Here is an 18,963-nt window from a genome sequence, read left to right as displayed (position 1 = left end):
TATATATCTACTAACCAAGTGTCCACAGCATTCCACAAACCGCATCCACGGCACAGATCTTGACTAGTTAACCAGCAGGTCAAAGGGTTGCTGACAGACCCTGTGGCCCCAGGAAATGATAGGTCAAAGCAGAAGAGCAGTCTGATTGGTTGGGACAGCAAGGGGCTTTAGTCAGTCTATTGGCAGCTAAACTGCTACTGCACTTTATTCTTTGTCATCAGACATCAGACAATGTTCAGAGGTGTAATTGTGTGTGTGTGTTGAGAGTGTAAGACACGTGTGAGATGAGATGTTTTCCCACACACTACAAAAAAAAAATGACAACATCAACGTCTTCAAATGTCACGACAAAAAGACTCATGTTAAACTTTATAGTTGCACCTTTGTTCTCTGAATTTATGGAGGTGTCCACGGTCGGAGTCCAACTTTATACATACATGTTACAAAATCAAAAACTAAAGTTTATCCTAAATCCGATTAGTTTGAGGTCACACCACAAGCCCAAGTGCACTGGACAGACAACGGAGTGCCTTTTCCAAAAGACTCAGACAGCTTCGTTGTCACACAAAACGCTACAGGAAATCTTTCCTGCCTCACGTCATAAGACTGTATAACAACTCATCTCTGTGCCAGAGATAACATGGACTCACTGCTGTAAGGGACAGGTTTTGCACAAGATTCTGCACAAGGTTTTTTTACTTTCAAATTGCACACTGTTGTTCTTGTATATCATATCATTTCATACCAAATTGCACAATCCGACTATATGTATACCTGCATTACAATTGCACATTTTGCTTCTGCACCTATGTTTATTTTTTATCTTGCCGTAAATAATGTTTATACTGTTTAATTTTTAACGTTAGAGGTATATTTTTTATTTTTTTGGTATGCTTGAGTGACTGTTTTTTTGCTGCTGCAACAGTGAAATTTCCCAGCTTGGGATGAATAAAGTATTTTCTATTCTATTCTACATCACTGATCCATATGAGTGCTCTGTAACATGTCCCAACATGTTCCATCTGCAGCTCTCAGACAATCTAAATACATCCAATTACAACAGAATTGCTCACAAATCTCTCCATCAAATCAACTTCAGTCCTTTATTTTGCCATTCCTCTTCTCTAGAAATATCTACACCCTGAATGAAAACAACATAACAACAACAAAGTGTCTATCATTAATCCATTTTCAGTATGTGCAGTGTTGATACGGTGAACACAACACCATCACTGCTTGATTGTAATCTGAGCCAATAAGGTGAAAGGGCTGGAAGAAATGGCCAATAAGTAATTAGAAAAGTTCAAGGTGTTGGAGAGCTCCTGTCGAGCGGCTTAATTATCCTGCGTGTAACCAAAAAATTGAACACTAAAGAGAGTGGCGCGGGATGGTTTTCTTCCCAGCCTGCCAGAGTCTGATCTGAAGTGGCTGAAATACTGGCTTCATCCCAGCAAGCTGGATGTTGGCGTGATGAAGTACTTGTACACAAGGATTTCAAAATCCTCATTAGACCCCATTTTGATGATTGTTCCATCTTGTTGGTCCCACCATCAGTAAATTCTGATGCCCACCCACCCTCTGTAACATCCTTAAATTATTTTCACTATCAATATATCTGACAGAAGTGTCCCCCCTCCAGGTGATGTTGTTGATGGTGGTATCCTTACTCACCAGGCAGTCTGTTCATGTTGACTCCCTGGGCAGACAGTCCAATGCCCATGTACCTGCACACAGTGAGGAAAGAAAAATGCTCATTATAGTTGATGTTAAACTCATTATTTATCCATTTTAAACACATCTATATTCAGATCAGACACACTGACTTTGATCTCCTTTCATATGCCAACAGTGTGGACTAGTCACTGTGGAGTGAAATGACTCCAAGGGACAGTCCAAACATCAAAAGTGGGAGTGGGAGCTCAGAGGTCAGCTGTGACTGTCAGAAAAGGCCAAGCGATTGCTCAGCAATATTCTCATGTAATTTTATGCAAGCTTAGGAAAGGACAACAAGAAAGCTTTTTGCTCAATTGAGCAAGTCATCAGTCTTGTTAGTTGAATGTGATTGGCACATGTTGAGGTCATCACTAAAAATCTGGCAACAGATTTGGTCTGAGCTGTAAGTGTCCTGCTATCATCCAGCAAAACCCCTTCTATCTAAGGCCACTAACTTATTAATAATACATATATTTTGCAGAAGGCAAGAATTTATGCCAACATTTGCAAGCAAATATTTACAGCCCTTTCAACATATGTATAAAGTAATGTATTACACAGTCATGTAGAATACTGGATTGGATTTGGTTTTCTTCTCTTTCCGGAGAAAATGAACATTATCATAATAATATCATAGTAACTGGCTCAAGGGATATTATTCCTTATATATACACACTACCGTTCAAGGTTTGGGGTCACTTGGAAATGTCTTCATTTAAAAAAAAAAGTTTTCAATGAAGATAACATTAAAGTAATCAGACATACAGTCTAGACATTGTTAATGTGGTAAATGACTATTCTAGTTAGAAAAGGCTGATTTGTAATGGAATATATACAAAGGTATACAGAGGCACTTTTCCAGCAACTATCACTCCTATGTTCTAATGGTACATTGTGTTAGCTAATCGTGTTAAAAAGGCTAATTGATAATTAGAAAACTCCTGTGAAATTATGTTAGCACAGCTGAACTGTTATGCCAATCAGAGAAGCTGTAGAACTGGCCTGGTGACCCCACACTTTTGAATGGTAGTGTATGTGTATATATATATATATATATATATATATATATATATATATATATATATATATATATATATATATATATATATATATATATATACACACACACACACACACACACACACACACACACACACACACACTATATAGCAGTAAAATTGAAATTTCCATTAATTTTGAATGTGTTTTCTTTATTCTGTGTTAGTGAGAGGCAATACATTTCACATTTATCATATTTGAGGTAATTTTAAGACCAGTTTCAGTAGTGCACCTTACACTGTGCAAATTACAGTGGAATGCTGTCATGGTATATGACTCACTTAGCATTTTCTGACATGCAGCTTCTATCCGCCCCATAAGAATGAAAAGAATGAACTGTACAGTATTTCATACTATGTAGCAACTTACATAGACATGCAGGGTGTTTAAGTGGTTTATAAAGTTATGTGCAGCTATGATGATGTAGACAATCCCACATTACAAAAGTGTTTAACAGCACAGTTTTGTTCTTTTCACACTGAGCTGCTCAACTGGAACTGGGGAGTGTCAACCTTTAAATAACAGTTAAACGCCCACAACCTTAAAGAGTTTAAATTCAAGTCAGGTCAAAAAGTGAGTTCTGGTTAAGGGGGCAGAGAGGTTTCTTTATGAGACCACTTAAAAATTACAGACCTGTACTTTGCTATTCCCACACTGAGTTTAACTTTCTGTTTTCTCATCTACATTATCAGGACTGCAGTGAATCACACAGATAAAATCAGTTTGCTAATTCCTCAGGAACAGTGTATGATGTCACTTTCATTACCATACTGGAGAAAACTCTCTCCCTCTGATCAACAAATCAGTTTTTTTACAGCAGATCCTGGAGAGTTGAGCTGAACTAGCTTGTCAATAAACAAAAAAAAAGCTCTGCATTATAATTAATTAAATTGTGGATATTTATACAGCTGACCCAGGTGTATGTTACTCACTCAATACTCAAAATCCCAAGATCCAGTTTACAACATCCATGCCTAAAACAAATGTATCTACCACTACTCTTTCCTGCGAAACATTTGGACACTATGACATATTTAAGGCACTGCTTCATTTACGCAATGCATCAGTGACAAGATCACAACATTCCATTTAGGCTAACAGCATGTTATTATGATATGACAACATTAACATCAAAGTTGCTGGGTTATGGTACTCAGACTACTACAGACACAGGGGGCTGGAGCTTATTCCAGCTGTCAATGGGTGAGAAGTGGAGTACACCCTGAACAGGTTATGTCTAATGCAGTGCCATGCTAACATTCTTCTCAAATAAAATGATGTATACTTTTGTCTGTAGCTTTACCAGTGACCCAGGGTAAAAATGGTTGTCATGGGAACTTGGGACACAGGCATGTAACAGTCTTGCACTGCATCTGCTTACCCGTCTCGACCTTTGCTAACAATCTTGACTTCAAAGTAGTAAATCCCACAGGCAGCAGGGATTGGGTGTGTCGCTCGAACTGATGCCGCATCCTTGTGGTTCTTGCCATGACCTGCAGAATCCACACAGACAAAGCGTACATGAACAATATGCACATGTGAAATGAACATAGTGTTTACAAGATCATTTCCTTGGCAAAAAGTGAGACTAGAAGACCACACTAGCACTCTTTTGCAGCTGCTGCTTTAAACTGGCTGATCAAATGTTTGCCTCTCCAGATATGACAACAAATACCACGTTTAGAGACGTTTGAGACTGAGAGCACAACTGATTTCTGGCCGCAAAAGCAAAGCAGCGGTAGTCACTTTGTCAGTTGTGTAACAGTGTTATGTTTGAACTGTAACTTGATCATTAGGATTATTATTTTTAGGGCCCGAGCACCGAATGGTGCAAGAGCCCTATTGAAACCCTAGGAATTATTATTAGGGCCCGAGCACCGAACGGTGCAAGAGCCCTATTGAAACCCTTAGGGTTTTTGATCTGAAATTCCTCCAAGTGTCCCAAAACTGCAATACATCTGATTCGGGTACCCCAAAGTAACCCAACCCTGATGAAAATCGGCCCCAATCAAATTGGGGTTATTTTAATCAGATGTGGGTCACCCGGAGTGCCCAAATCTGATGGGACTTCATTGTAGAAGTGACACTAATCTGATGATGAACTTACTTACCCTCAGGACACCATAGGGAATAGACACATTCCAAAGCTCTTTCAAAAGTCTTACGGTGTGGCTGGGGCGTGGCCTCAAAGTTGACCATTCACCATTACAACTCGCTCTATTTTCTGCAGTAACACCAACATACTTCATGCAATGTGGACAAAATCTTACAGTACTGCTATGGACCCGAGTCTGAACAGATATATATGCTCATAGGATGACACAGTCACAGCGCCACCTACTGGCAACAGGAAATTTCTGTTGTAAGCATGTGTTTGTTGTACGTCCCTGGAAATGAGAGGAGAGGAGAGCATAGGACAGGAGAGTATCAGAGAGGAGACAGCGATTGCCCTGCGGATCGCAAGGTGTGCGAGGGCCTGCAATGCTGCTTGCAGCTTTAATTTTTTTTAATCCTGCTATGCTCCAAGGGTGTGTAAGGAACATGTTCCTCATCATACATGTATATCAGGCAGTCAAATGTAACTGTCTTACAGACTGACTTCTCTGTGTGTAAAAAAAATAAAGTTTCTATATGTCTGTGGTAAACAGAGCCAAAGAGCTCATATATTGTGGCTGAAACACTTAGTTTAAAGCACAACAGTCATAACTGTCTGTCATTCTATATTCAGATGGCTGCTTATGCAATCCCCAGGTCATGAGAGAGAGAGAGTACCACATTCAGTAGAGTGTTGTATAACTGCAATCTAGCCCCCACAGTAAGTATGTTCATCTCTTTTTGTTACATGCAATCACACCATTGACTGAGTTCACCTGTCGTGATACATAACAAGTCAGAGGGAGTTTTGTGTGTGTGTGTGCATGTGAAATGTAGATGGCCTGTAACCCTAAACGAAGCAGCTGGCTGTCAGCAGACACCTTGAGGCTGTTGCTGTTTTTTGTGTGCGAGGGACATGAGCTTCGGCCACTAACATACAAACCAACTGGGAATATACCAACAGGATAGGGTATGGTAGGACACATATAGTAACATATCAAATGTGCTTTAGACTGAGCTTATCGTTCTGACCTATAATTGTCTGTGACATACTGTTAATTTAAGGCTTTATTATTAGAGCCCGAACACCGAATGGTGCAAGAGCCCTATTGAAATTCGCGAAATTATTATTGTTATTAATAGGGCCCGAGCATCGAATGGTGCAAGAGCCCTATTGAAATGCACGCGTTTCTTATTAGGGCCCAAGCACCGAATGGTGCAAGAGCCCTGTTGAAATGCAAGCGTTTATTATTATACGCATTTGTCGTTCCGCCCACGGTATCGCGATTTTGACCCCCTCAAAAACTCACCAAATTTGGCACAAAATTGTCCCCCGACGAAAATCACAACTTGACACTGTCGCCATTGGCGGGCGTGGCCGCATGACTCTGCAGCGCCCCCTAACGTGTGAAAATATTCACCGCAAGTGCTACAGACTTCAGACTCGTTACACTGATGTATCGCCTCGTGACAAGAAAAAATGCCTCTTGGACGAAAATTCCACGACGTACAGGGAGTCCGCCATTTTGAAAAAAACAGTTTTCCAATTTGCACACCCCACAGTTTTGCGAACTCCTCCTAGTGGAATTGCTTGATATAGCTGAAAATTGGTGCACTCGCCCTTAAGGGCTTAGGGACCAAAAGTTATCAAAAACGCAGCACTTCGTCATACGGTCTGGCTGTGGCGCCACCACGAAGTTGGCCCTTCACACAGGAAATGGATGTGTTTGTGGCTGTATCTCCCACATACTTCATTCAATGTAAATGAAAAAAAAATGAGAAAAAATCAGGCATGCTGAGCCTGTCATTCTGAACAGACTGCTATGCTAATGACCACAAACTCTCATAGCGCCACCTACTGGTGGTATGAATTGTGTTCAGGCTGATTATCCATGTTCCACACCTCGTACTTGAACTCCTCCTCCTAGGGAAATACTCTGTCGGACCTGGGATTTTGTCACCTGGTTCTGAACACATGGCTGAGCAAAAGTTATCAAAAACGCAGCTCGATGTTACACCGTGTGGGCGGGGCATCGCCACAAAGGTGACCCTTCGCCACCATAGAGAAAGCTTCTGTGTTTCTTGCTTTGTTCATCCTACCTGCCTCTTTCTCTATCATGACATCAGCCCCTGTGCACCTTTTCATATCACCTCATCGTCATATGTGGGCGTGGCCACATGGCTCAGCAGCGCCCCCTGGAATGAGATCTGCTTCCCCGTTTCACCTACAGACACGAAAATTGGTACACATATGTATCACCTCTAGACAAGAAAAGAAGTCTCTTGGAGGTATCCTCTAAAACGCACAGAAAGTCCGCCATTTTGAAAAAACTGCACCATTTCGCGGTTTTCACTCCCCGCACTTTTACGAACTCCTCCTAGAGGATTTCTCCAATCCACCTGAAACGTGGTCTGCTTACTCTTCCGACATTAGGGACCAAAAGTTATCAAAAACGCAGCACTTCGTCACACGGTCTGGCTGTGGCGCCGCCACAAAGTTGACCCTTCGCCAGCTCACAGGAAATAGATGTATTTTTGGCTATGCGTCCCACATACTTCATCCTATGTGGATGAAACTTTACAGTCATGCTTAATATCGGCCACTGCACAGATTGACATGCTGATATGCTACAGTCACTGTGCCACCTACTGGCCGGAGGACCTGTTTTTTGTACATGTGTATTTTGCTGTACTCTTCTGCCCTGCAGAACACAGCTCGTGCCGGTACAGCTGGGAGAGAGGTCGTTGCCCGATAGGGGAGGCGGTGGCTGCTGGTCCTGCGGACCGCAAGGGCTGCAAGGGCCCGTCATCGCTGCTTGCAGCTTTAATTATTATTATTTGCACCTCTAAACTGCCCTTTTTCACCCCTTTGCCATGCCCCAAAACTCACCAAACTTTGCACACTCATCAGGGGTGGCGAAAATCGCAATATTTTGTGGTCGCTGCAAATGGGCGGGGCAAAATGGCTCTACAGTGCCCCCTTGAAATTTTCAAAACTCCTGCACTTTGGCATAGTTTGACATAGCTGCACGAAAATCGGTACACGTTTATCATAGCAAGACGCACCAAAAAGTCTCTTGACACCATGACCTTAATCCAACAGGAAGTCCGCCATCTTGGATGGAAAATGGCGATTTTGGCGATTTACACCATTGGTATGCAGACGAACTCCTCCTAGAGCTTTCACCCGATTGACCTGAAATTTGCTGGAGGTCACCTAAACGGCCTGCTGAACAAAGTTATCAAAACCTTTTCTCTAACTTAAAGGGCGTGGCCTCTGTGGCTCGCCAAACTCTGGCGACGATTCATGATTTCGCCATGAAAATTCAAACGGCTCTCACGTCCGCATACGTTATCCAAACATCTTCAAACTTTGAACATGATGAGGGCTCCTCCCTGAACCCCTCCATATGTTGAAACCCTGACTTACTCGTGGCGCCCCCTGCTGGTAACAGGAAATTACCTCTTTTTACTCTGACGTGTACTGCTCCTACATGCTTGACAGCATCAACTTCATTTCACCTCTAGAACCTTCCCACCTAGTTGGTGAAGCTACACTATGAAGGCCGTGAAGCTGCGTGCAATGGTGTCTGTGTGGCGGCGCGGCGACTGTCGATCCTTCGCCGTGAGATTACGTTTGAGTTTTTAATGACCTTAACGACCTTCTATGATCATGAAAATTCATACACACGTTCACGGGGGCGTGTCCTAGCAACTGATGGGGTTGCGTAAGTGGGTGGGGCAAATTGGCTCAATGGCGCCCCCTTGAAGTTTGCAGTTTTCTCTCCCCGCACTTTTACGAACTCCTCCTAGAGGATTTCTCCAATCCACCTGAAACTTGGTCTGGTTACTCTTAAGGCATTAGGCACCAAAAGTTATCAAAAACGCAGCACTTCGTCAGACGGTCTGGCCGTGGCGCCGCCACAAAGTTGACCCTTCGCCAACTCACAGGAAATACTATTTTTGGCTGTATCTCCCACATACTTCATCCTATGGGGATGAAACTTTACCGTCATGCTTAACATCGGACGCTGCACAGATTGACATGCTGATATGTTACAGTTGCTGCGCCACCTACTGGCCGGAGGACCTGTCTTTTGTACATGTGTGTTTTGCTGTAATGTTCTGCCCTGCAGATCACAGCTCGTGCCGGTACAGCTGGGAGAGAGGTCGTGGGCCGATAAGGGAGGTGTCCCGTGGACCGCAAGGGCTGCGAGGGCCTGTCATCGCTGCTTGCAGCTTTAATTAGCATTGACACCCATGTATGTGTATTCATCATTTAGCAGTAGTGTCAGAAGACTATTCGTCTAACTGTGTTGTCATTCAGGGGCTGCATCCGGCAAAGGCTACATTTAAAAACAGATTACATCTGTTGAATTGGATTGCAACACCTTGGATTTTCACATTTTTATTGTTATTCACATACACGCCTACTTTAGGCCACACCATTTTGGATGCCTTCTGTTAATACTAGTCTAGTTGTCACTCTGCCTACATCACATGCTTTGTTTTCTGTATTCTGTTGTATGTCAATCCAAATGTGTCCAGAGGGACTTTATCCTGCATCTGTTGGTAATGCCCCCAAAAAATCCAACTCAAATTCACAGAGACCAGACGGATTCTTTGTATAGCACAGAAAAACAATTAAGATGGCTGTCCGGGCTAACTGTTACAGCTAGCTGATAAAATGTTGCTGGTGAGTGGGATTTTCTTTATATCGTTGTCATACATAGTGATGCACAAATCCTACTTTCAGTCCTTATAACAATACCTGCTGAGTCATCAAACTTGCTGGCACAGAAGGCATAGAAATACCCAAGTACAGTTGACTCTTTGGCTCGCTCCATGTTGTTGCTCTCTGTGCAAGTCCTAATCAAGTCTACTGGCATACAACTACTGACACATGACAAAGCACACATTGAAAACCAAAAACTGAAGTGAACAGATTGGCCTAATGGATCAGCACCATTATCGGATACCTGATCTTGCCATTTAGTCAATACTGAGGTACATTTCTGATAGGCACATCCTTACACCCAAAACCAACGCAGTGCAGCAGCACTTTCTGAGTGCTTAACAGAGCCCAGCCAGTGTCTCTCTGCAAGATGTTCACGGAAATTTTTACTCCCAGAGCAAAAATTTTAAAGCATAGACAAGGTTAGCCTCAGCCAAACAATGAGGAAATTAATTGATACGCCTGACTGTGTTAGGTTTGCTAAAACACAACAATTTACTAAAACATCTTCATCACCTGACCTATTAGGAAGCTGTGCTGTTACATGTTTCTAGTTTTGACCAGTCTGTATGTGTGTTTGTGTTTGTAATTGTCTAGTCCAATGATTGCATGCAGTCATGCAGTCTATTTTTAGCTCCTCCTCAGTAGGCCAACAGGTCTCTTTACAATTGCACAGACGGGTGAAACAGCTACAACTTTTAACAACACAACTGCCACCACTCAAAATAAAAAACACTTACTTACTTAGATATAGTCTTACATCCATTTATTCATTAAAATAATAAAGCCACTGAAGGATTCTTCACATTGTCAGGGGAGATAAGGGTGCAATAAAGACACACAGCAGTTAACCCCACTTAGACGACTATTACATTTATATAAAAATGTCTTGATGTTATTTAGCAGAATAATTAAGATGGCCCTATCTTCTGTCAAGAAGCACTGGGAGTGTCAGACATTTCAGCTGTTGTGTGACATCACAACATCTCTTCCACAGGTCAAGGATCAAAGGTTAATTTGTCCTGCTTCTTAACCCACAGCACTGCCAGGACTTTATATTTTACTAGGATATCAGTGATCCTACCCGAGAATACAAATTTGACCACTCGCAACAGGAAAATGCTAAATTCATCAGTTCAATACCAGCAAGAGCAACAAAGGCCACAGTGACATGTTGCCCTTGGGCTCATCAACAGCAACACATTATCATTAGGGAATTACAGGCTTATGTAGGCATATATATGAGGAAGCACAAAGCGGAGTATGACCCTGGACTTAGTGTATGTCGATACACTTGGCACATGTGTAGTGACAGCAAAGATGGTTAAGAAACAATACAGTTCACTGAGCAGTCATTTCCTGTATCTTTGTCGCATGGTATTTTCACTGTCCCTTTAGCCGACTTACACTGGGGCCTAAAGCTATTGATATGTGAACCAATTAGTTGCAAGCTACTTATATTCAAGACATTCTGACAGCAAATACTTGACAGAAAACCCAATCAAGGGAAAATTAACTTTGTTGCCTTGGTCTCAGCAGCAAGATATGATAACAAATGTTCCCAAACATGTTTGCTTATTTAGTTCTGTAATGCTGAAATAGCAGTAGCTGCTAATGTGTATATGTCCCATTTAAGCAAAAGAAAAGAAAAAATATATTATAAAAACTGCCCAAATTAATTTACTTACAGTAAATGTTACAGTAATGTTCCAACCTGTTCCAACCAGGAGACAGAAATGATGTATTATTTTGGAATGACATAATATAGAAATGGGGTAGAGACCTGCATTGGAGGGTAGCCATCTTGTTACATTATGTAAACACTTCCAAGTCTGACTAGCAAAGACGTTCTTGCTCTTACATTCTATAATAATACACAGTTTGCATTAAGGGTGCTGGCCTCGTGAGTGGGAGCAAATGGGGTTCAGGGTGTTGTGGAACCACACAGCAGCATGTGAAAAGCTAAAGTTAAGCATCAAAACATCAACATTACAACTTCTTAGACCTCTTAAGCCATAGCTGAACTCCATGTTAGGCACTCCTAAAGTTTAGAAGCCTCGTGGTAATTCCAGCAAATCACTGTGGAATTACAACCTTATGTCACATATGGAATTTAAAGTAAAAAAATACGGAGCATATGGATCAACTTCACCAGCACACCAACACCAAAAATGACTCTGAAACATACTGCAAATGTATTCGACATGCTGCTGTGTGTACTATTCTGACTAAATTGATGTCAAATACAACGTGTAATATAACAGCCCATATATACATCATTTATCCTCTTTGTGAGAGGATACATGGGTAGGAAGTGGCCATTCAGGAGCTCTGGCCTGGTCTTTTATGTCACACCTTTGCACAAAAGATTAACAGTCATAACAACAAATCAATCAAATATGTCCACCTGTAGTCTGAACACACACAAATGCACTGCAGTCACAAAACATTGAGTAAAACATTTCTTATTTCTACAATCGCCCCAAATTCTATTTCTGTATTATATAGCACTGTATAATAAACCGTCTTATCCAAGATGTACTGTAAGGGGTCACTGGGGCTGCTACTATAAGTAATTTGGTCTTTGCATGACTTGGCATTTTGTCAGACCCTCTCAGTAAATGAAGGTTGCACTTTGTCATCTATTCTGTTTGTTTGTGATTTCCAAGGACAGAATGTAAAGACAGCCAGGGGTTGGAGGATATCCAGCTTTCTCTGTTGACCTGAGGACTGCCTGTCAGATTTTTGCAAATGATGTAGTTCACTGGCTTTGCCAGGCTGTGACCTGTATCAACTGAGATGATGGTTTGCCACTGACAGTGAAGTGGATAGGATGAGGGTCAGAACCTCATAGGTTAAATCATCACAAATGTGAATTCCTCTCAGGGGATAAGTATTAAATTCCTACCAGTTATGTGGTATGACAAATCAGGCAAATTTGAATTTATTCATGTGAACAAGACAAACTTTTAGGCAGTGTTGCCCGTCTCTACTATATTATTTAGTCTTTGTTCGCTGCTGAATATTTTACTCTAAGCCTATCATCTCATCTGTTAGGTAGGTACTTTGTCAGGCAGGAGTTTGGAGTTGTGAGGGGTGATGAAGGAAGTTTCTAGGCCAGAAATCAAAACTACAACAACATTAAAAATATTAACTGTAATAAACCATGTATTGGATCAGCCTGGATAATAAAATGCAATGCTCCTACTGGACTGTTGTTAGTATTGCTTGTTAGGTGTGTGGATTTAAGATGCTAGTAAAATTAGCTTATCTGCCTTTTCCCAAGACAAGATGAGCAGAAAAAGTCCACCACATACTGTAAAACTTCTTAAGAGTGACATAACTTCACTGTTTTGCACTATTGCCATCCTTTGCACTCTCACTGCAACCTATGTGCCTTAATTTTGTGCTTTGTACTGTGTGTGTACCTCATTGTAGGTTAACAATGGTTAAACATATTTTTAATACCTTATATTTATTTTTTGTACTTTTTAACTCTTTATTCTTAAGTTATATGTTGTGGGGTTGAGAGTAACGTAGTTTTGATTCTCTGTATGTCCAGTACATATAGCAGTATTGACAATAAAGCTGACCTTGACTTTGACTTAAGTGCGCATGGATATTTACAGCTTCTCATCCATCAACACGACATAAACCCTTTAGTATTGTAAGTTTGGACAAACAGTTTAGCACAATATAAAGTGTGCTACATAAAATTTAGTGTAAGAAAAGTGTGTTGTCAATATGCCCCAACTGTCTAAAGTAAGTGTGTTGTCATCAAATCTTTAAAAAAATAAATAAATAAATTTTTGTCCGAAGAGGTGCTGTCTTTGTAAGATAACTAATTTGCTGTAATCATAGGTCACACATGAACACAGAGTGCTTGTTTAAATGTTGGTTCCTTTCTTGTAGAGTAGATTAATCTGTATCTGTGCACATCAGGATTAGGTAGACTGTGTGGCCTTGAACAGAGAAAATTGGCACACTGGTCAAAATAGCATCCAAACCACAAGGGTAAGGGGAACAGAGCAAAAGCTGGAACAACCAAGAGGAGAAAAAAAATATCCTACACACTCCAGAACAGACCTATTTATATGTCAGCCTTAACAATTGTGCATTGTCACAGACACAAAGACTACATAACCTACATAACCTTGTTGATAAAATGACATATGACGTGACACATGCACGGGCAATTCTAAAACATTAATTACGATGGGTGGTAAAAACACAGCTGTTGACACAACTCTACCTTATCAGATCATTAACAGAAATCAATGTTGATAAAATGCTGAATAAAAGCATATGTTCAATGTGCACAGTGTTCATCAGTGAAAATCTGATCAATTATGCATTAAATGATCTATGAATGATTACATCTTAAACTATAAATAACAGGCCTTCCCTTACAAACAGTCCACCACTACATATACCAAATGAGACTTTCAAAATGGGTTTACAGTGCCTGCCTGTCTGTATCCTCTCATCCTCTGCACTGATGTAAACAGCCAACAGGCCTAAAGTGGCCTTCCAAAGGCTGTATGGAGATTTTTCACAGCCTGAGATTCAGAACGAGCTTTCCTGCTCGATGGTGGTGGTGGTGTGTGTGTGTGTGTGTGTGTGTGTGTGTGTGTGTGGGGGGGGGGGGGGGGGGGGGGCAGACTGTCGCCTGACGGAAAACATCCGAACAGCACAGAACTGGATGTCACATAATCGCTCCTTATTTTGATTTAAGAGGTGGCTATATTTTCGTTTGACTAAGGGCCCTGCTGAAAGCATTAGCCATCCGAATAAGAGGCTGGCTGCTCTGTGTAGTTGCTGTTATTGTTAAAATGCCAGAGTATGTCGATACAACAGATTTATTATTGGATCGGTACATCTGGCCTACTGTAGTGCACAGAGGCCTCCTCCTGCTGGACACTGGACCTGAGGCAGTTGTCGTGTTTGGGGCACACCTTGTCTGAATGGAACTGGTTGCTTCCATACTGGAAAAAAATGATTTACGACTTCTGGAAAAGACTTCTAGAACATTGGCCCTGAAACCACGGGAGAAAACACAACAATACCATTTTATTCTGTTTTTGCTGCATTCTGTTGTTAAAAACTAAACAACTGCAGCATGAACCTTAGACCCCGTATAGCTTTATACAATGTTATCAACAAGTTTGAGTCATGTCTATCTTGTAGCCAACATACGACTGTAGTTTCCAATACGATGTTAGTCCCGGGGAACAGCTACGTTAGCTAACGTTAGCTAGCTAACCACACGGCTAACTGTATTTGCTTAAGAGCATTCTGTTATATCATTAGTTAGCCTAGCGGCAGACCCCTGCCTTTCCGTCGTTGGTTCTACCAGTCCACAATTAAAAACTGTCGAGATCGTCAGATACACAGTCAGTTTACTGCAAATAAAAACACCATAAACTGCAAATAAACAAAGGAGAGACGTGTTGTTGAAGGTGAATTTCAGTGTGGTGGTAATAAGACCAATTGTCAGGGTTAGCGAGTTCACTGTCACCCTTTTGGGCATTCCTCTGCTCATTCGTGAAACAAAGCAAGGTTATAGGACAGGAGAGGCAGCTCAGACTAGATTTACCAGGACTGCACACACATACACAGTCAACATAATCGCATAGTGTGTGTGTGTATTTGTCAGCGAGCGAGAGAGACCCCCTCCTCCCCCCTCCTCCCCCCTCCGCAGCAACGCAGTGACAGATTTGAGCTGAGATCCTCTGCTGTTATGACTACACCATCAGGGATGAGCCAGCTCTCTAACCTTTGTAATGGACCCGCAGGTTGTTCTGTGACAGCCCAATGTAGCTGTATTTATCCTTGGGACTCCAGGATCGGGGTAAAGGGGTCTCTTCCTCGTTTACAGCCGGGTAGAGCCGTTTCAGCCGTTCGTTCAGCTCTTGCTCCTGGTAATTAAAAGCAGGGTCTCCTAACGGCATGCTTCCCGCTCCAAGCGCTGCCATTTTTGGCCTCTATTCTGTGTCTTATCGCTCGCTCTTTTCTATCCAAAGCCCCGTGTCAGTCCGCTGGAGCTGTAGGCTGAGAGTGAGAGGGACTGAGGGGAGAAAATAGCAGCGGTGTGACATCCCCGGATAAGCAGCAGAATGTACTGTAGGCTGGAACAGTGCCGTGTGGGTACTGTAGTCCAGCTGCACTCTCCTTTTATGCTAATATCTCTAGAAGTGACTACACTACTGTTACGCTTGTATATGGCTTTCCACTGTGGACAGTATAAGAAATGTAATTTTCGGGTATTCAATTTAGAAGCACGTTGTAAGTATATAATAAAAAAAATGTTGTCTGTCGCGTCACAACGTAAATCCTAAATATATTTCCTAGTTAGATTAATAACTAAAAACGTTAAACGAAACGTATGGTGTGTGCCTGTAGAAAATAACTGAAGTTATTTTACGTCGTACTTTATGTTGTAATTATTAATGTTCTGGTTTTATCCAAATACATTTCTGCTAGTAGCACAGGTCAATGTTAATGTCGCGTGTTTTCTATTTCAGAAAAAAGTTTTAATTGTACAATTTGAAATCTAATCAGGCACGCCGCGATAGACTATGTGGGGGTCCTCGTATCTTCGTTACCCTGGAAACCACGCTTACAACTCGTGCTGTGTGATGCTAACGGAGTAAAGCAGACCAAACGCAACAACTTTAAAACAGAAAGCACTGATTTTTTACTGTTTAGAGATGTCGCTGCACAAAGATATAAAGTTTCCACCTTTAATACCGTCACAAAAGCAATGGTAAGACCTACATATATTTACATACAGCAAATATACGACTGTTACAACACCTTTGTTTTTAATGACTGCAGTCTACTAAGTTGTACTGTCCGGACATCAGAAGAAGGACATGAGAAAGACAGTGTTGGTGCTATTTGTGGAACAAGAAAGGTAAGCAAGCCAGGTACAATTTCAAGCTTAAGTTGTTACTATCATATTTTGCTGGCTATAAACATGCTTCAAGATGATTATATGCCACAGCAAAGCCACATTGAGTGTGTGTGTGGGCCTTTCATCTATTTCTGTAGTTAAACTGGACAGAAAGCAGTTACATTTATGCAAGTTCAGGCAGAAAGCCTCATCTCCTTCTACAGATGGAGAGCTATGTCAACAAGGAGCTGCAAGCGATCAGTCCACATGAGACACAGTTTCAGGAACTAAAGCTGCAGGTGTTGTTTTAGTTTATAAAGTTCTTTATTATAATGCACATTTTCTCTCATGTGTGTTTTTCTTACATATCTGATTTGTCTCCAGGTCTACCGTAATGTCTTTGGTTCTTTCATCAGTGCCTTCAAAACTTACCAGCCCCTACTTTCTGACATCAAAAAGGAATATGAAAACACCTTAGGTCAGTGAGTTTACAAGATTGTGTTAATTTACTAAGACGTACTGCTTTAAACTTTTAAGTATATCTAATGGTAAAATGTGTCAACCGTTTTCATCCCTAACCCAGAATAGGCACTGTACTTAATAATCCATTGTACATATTTTTAGTGCATCAGCAGGATTACATCCGTGGACTGGAACTACAACAATCCAGTTTGAGGCTAGTGACTGAGGAATGTGACAGGAAAATTCAAGCTTGCCGGGGAGAGGAACAGGCTGTGATTAGTGCTTTGAAAATGGAGAAGCAGCAACTGCAGAAGGACATGAGGGAGAGAGAAAAGACAATGCAGGCAGTGGTACATAGCAAACACACTATTTAGTCATGTGACTTTTAAAAGTCATAAAAGTTGGTGTAATTGTACAAGTTTGTGTCAACATTCCCTTTATCCACAACATGTTTTGTTTGAGGAAAAATCAATGGTAGAATAGATTTTAGCACCTTGTGTAATATCTGCTGTTGTTCTCAAGGTGGACCATCTGCAGTCAGAGCTATCCAAACAGTATCTGCAGTCCCGGGAGGAGCGAGATGCCCGCAAGTTACTAATTTGGCAGCTCAATGACCTGACAAGAGGTTCTGTGAAGGAGCACCCTGCAGATGAAGTTGCAGGTATGAAGAAGCCACTGTTAGCCAACCATACAATTAGATCAGGTTCTGGTATTTTTTTAGAACAACTGATCAAGAAAAGTATTTAATTGTAATGTATTAGTTAGAACCTTCATATTGACTCATAACTTGCCAAAGCTAGAGCAAATTGTAATAGTAAAAAAAAACATCTGGGCACTCCTTACAGCAGATTCTAAGGATTTAGTGGAACTGCAGCTCGCTCTCAGGGTGTGCCGTGAAGATCTGACTAAAACACAGGAGGAACTTACAAGTATGAAGGCAGAATATTGGGATGTTGTGCCCCGACGCGACTGGGATGCCCTGGAGCAAACATACCAACATACCCATCAGCATGTATAGATACAAAACATACATACGTTAATGTACAGATATCCATAATGCATGGCTTGAATCTCATCCTTGTCTGTCCAGATAAAGACACTGCAGGGTGACTTTGAACAGTTGAAGAGTGAATATGCCACCCTGCTGGAGCTCCACAAAAAAGACATCGTGCAGGCTAAGACGCAGGTCTCCACTGCTGTGCAGGTGCTTCACTAACATCAACTGAGACTTTTTCCAAAATATCAAAAAGATACTGCTCCAAAACAAAAGCGCTATAATCATATCAATGTTAAAATGTATTGTTATTATTTAGTTAGCTTTACTACTTGATGCTAAACTCTTTAAGTATATGTTGCGTTTAACCAGCAGTTTGTTGTTTTTCAGACAAATGACGATATTTTTTCTCAAGGACAAATTCCGATTCAGTGCAACCAACTAGAAGAACAGATCAACTCTGATGTCCCTGAGAGCAGAATAGTTATTGTCCAGGAGCCTAGATGGTACACACACACTGCTCTGTTTAAGCCAGTCCTTTATCCTTGCCCCTTTAGTTCAGATACACATAAAAATACTGTGTTTGATTGTAATTTTCTGTTTTCTACATGTGTGTATAGGGAGCCCCTGAGCATGGTAGAGGATGAATGCAAAGCAGATGGCAGCGGTGATACCACCTCCACTCAGAGACTCCAAAGTGCACGTCACAGCAGCATGTCTTTTACTTGACAGTATTCACAAAATGTTACACATAATGTTGCATTTATACTATATAAACCGTGATGGCTGTTTGGTAGTTTATCTGTACGAGGAAGGCAACAGCAATGGTCTGCTTCAGCACCCTTCAAGTCCTCTGTCTGGAGAAAAAGATTAATGATCATGCTCCTAATGATAAAGTGGTTCCACCAGAGAAGCCAGTGATGATGTCACATCCTCCAGCCTTTGCTATGCCTTAAAATTTTACATGCCACATGGAAATGATGCCATTAAAATGTTTTATGCAGATGTTTT

The 18,963-nt window shown here is 41.4% G+C and overlaps 2 protein-coding genes across 4 annotated transcripts in view; one reads left to right on the top strand and one right to left on the bottom strand.

Moving 5' to 3' along the window:
- Window positions 1-15,738, bottom strand: part of ranbp10 (RAN binding protein 10) — a 27,470-nt gene extending 11,732 nt beyond the window's left edge. The window contains exons 1-3 of the mRNA XM_028408288.1: window positions 15,378-15,738; window positions 4,154-4,265; window positions 1,672-1,724 (exon numbers count right to left, since the gene is read on the bottom strand). Coding sequence (XP_028264089.1) covers window positions 1,672-1,724; window positions 4,154-4,265; window positions 15,378-15,576 — 364 coding nt within the window. The 5' untranslated portion in view covers window positions 15,577-15,738. The remainder of the gene's footprint in view (window positions 1-1,671; window positions 1,725-4,153; window positions 4,266-15,377) is intronic.
- Window positions 15,705-18,963, top strand: tsnaxip1 (translin-associated factor X interacting protein 1). Of its 3 annotated transcripts, none has more exons than XM_028408306.1 (10): window positions 15,705-16,367; window positions 16,439-16,517; window positions 16,721-16,795; window positions 16,881-16,974; window positions 17,121-17,308; window positions 17,481-17,619; window positions 17,804-17,970; window positions 18,049-18,162; window positions 18,343-18,458; window positions 18,573-18,963. In XM_028408306.1, the coding sequence occupies exons 1-10, from the start codon at window positions 16,312-16,314 to the stop codon at window positions 18,679-18,681; spliced, it is 1,137 nt and encodes a 378-aa protein (XP_028264107.1). In that variant the 5' UTR covers window positions 15,705-16,311; the 3' UTR covers window positions 18,682-18,963. The 3 variants fall into 3 exon arrangements, with proteins under 3 accessions (XP_028264107.1, XP_028264106.1, XP_028264105.1); XM_028408305.1 differs by having other exon boundaries at window positions 16,655-16,795; window positions 17,807-17,970; XM_028408304.1 differs by having other exon boundaries at window positions 16,655-16,795.

Source organism: Parambassis ranga, chromosome 6, assembly GCF_900634625.1.
Source record: "Parambassis ranga chromosome 6, fParRan2.1, whole genome shotgun sequence".
In the NCBI taxonomy this organism is placed as follows: domain Eukaryota; kingdom Metazoa; phylum Chordata; class Actinopteri; family Ambassidae; genus Parambassis; species Parambassis ranga.
The sequence above is the reverse complement of the archived record's forward strand: the minus strand, read 5'-3'. Positions and strand labels throughout refer to the sequence as shown.

Excerpts from the sequence above, each read along its gene's own strand:
- tsnaxip1 (XM_028408304.1), top strand. The coding sequence starts at position 16,312 with ATGTCGCTGCACAAAGATATAAAGTTTCCACCTTTAATACCGTCACAA. Across the intron at positions 16,975-17,120 it reads GGAATATGAAAACACCTTAG|TGCATCAGCAGGATTACATC; the intron begins GTCAGTGAGTTT and ends ACATATTTTTAG. Across the intron at positions 18,459-18,572 it reads ATTGTCCAGGAGCCTAGATG|GGAGCCCCTGAGCATGGTAG; the intron begins GTACACACACAC and ends ATGTGTGTATAG.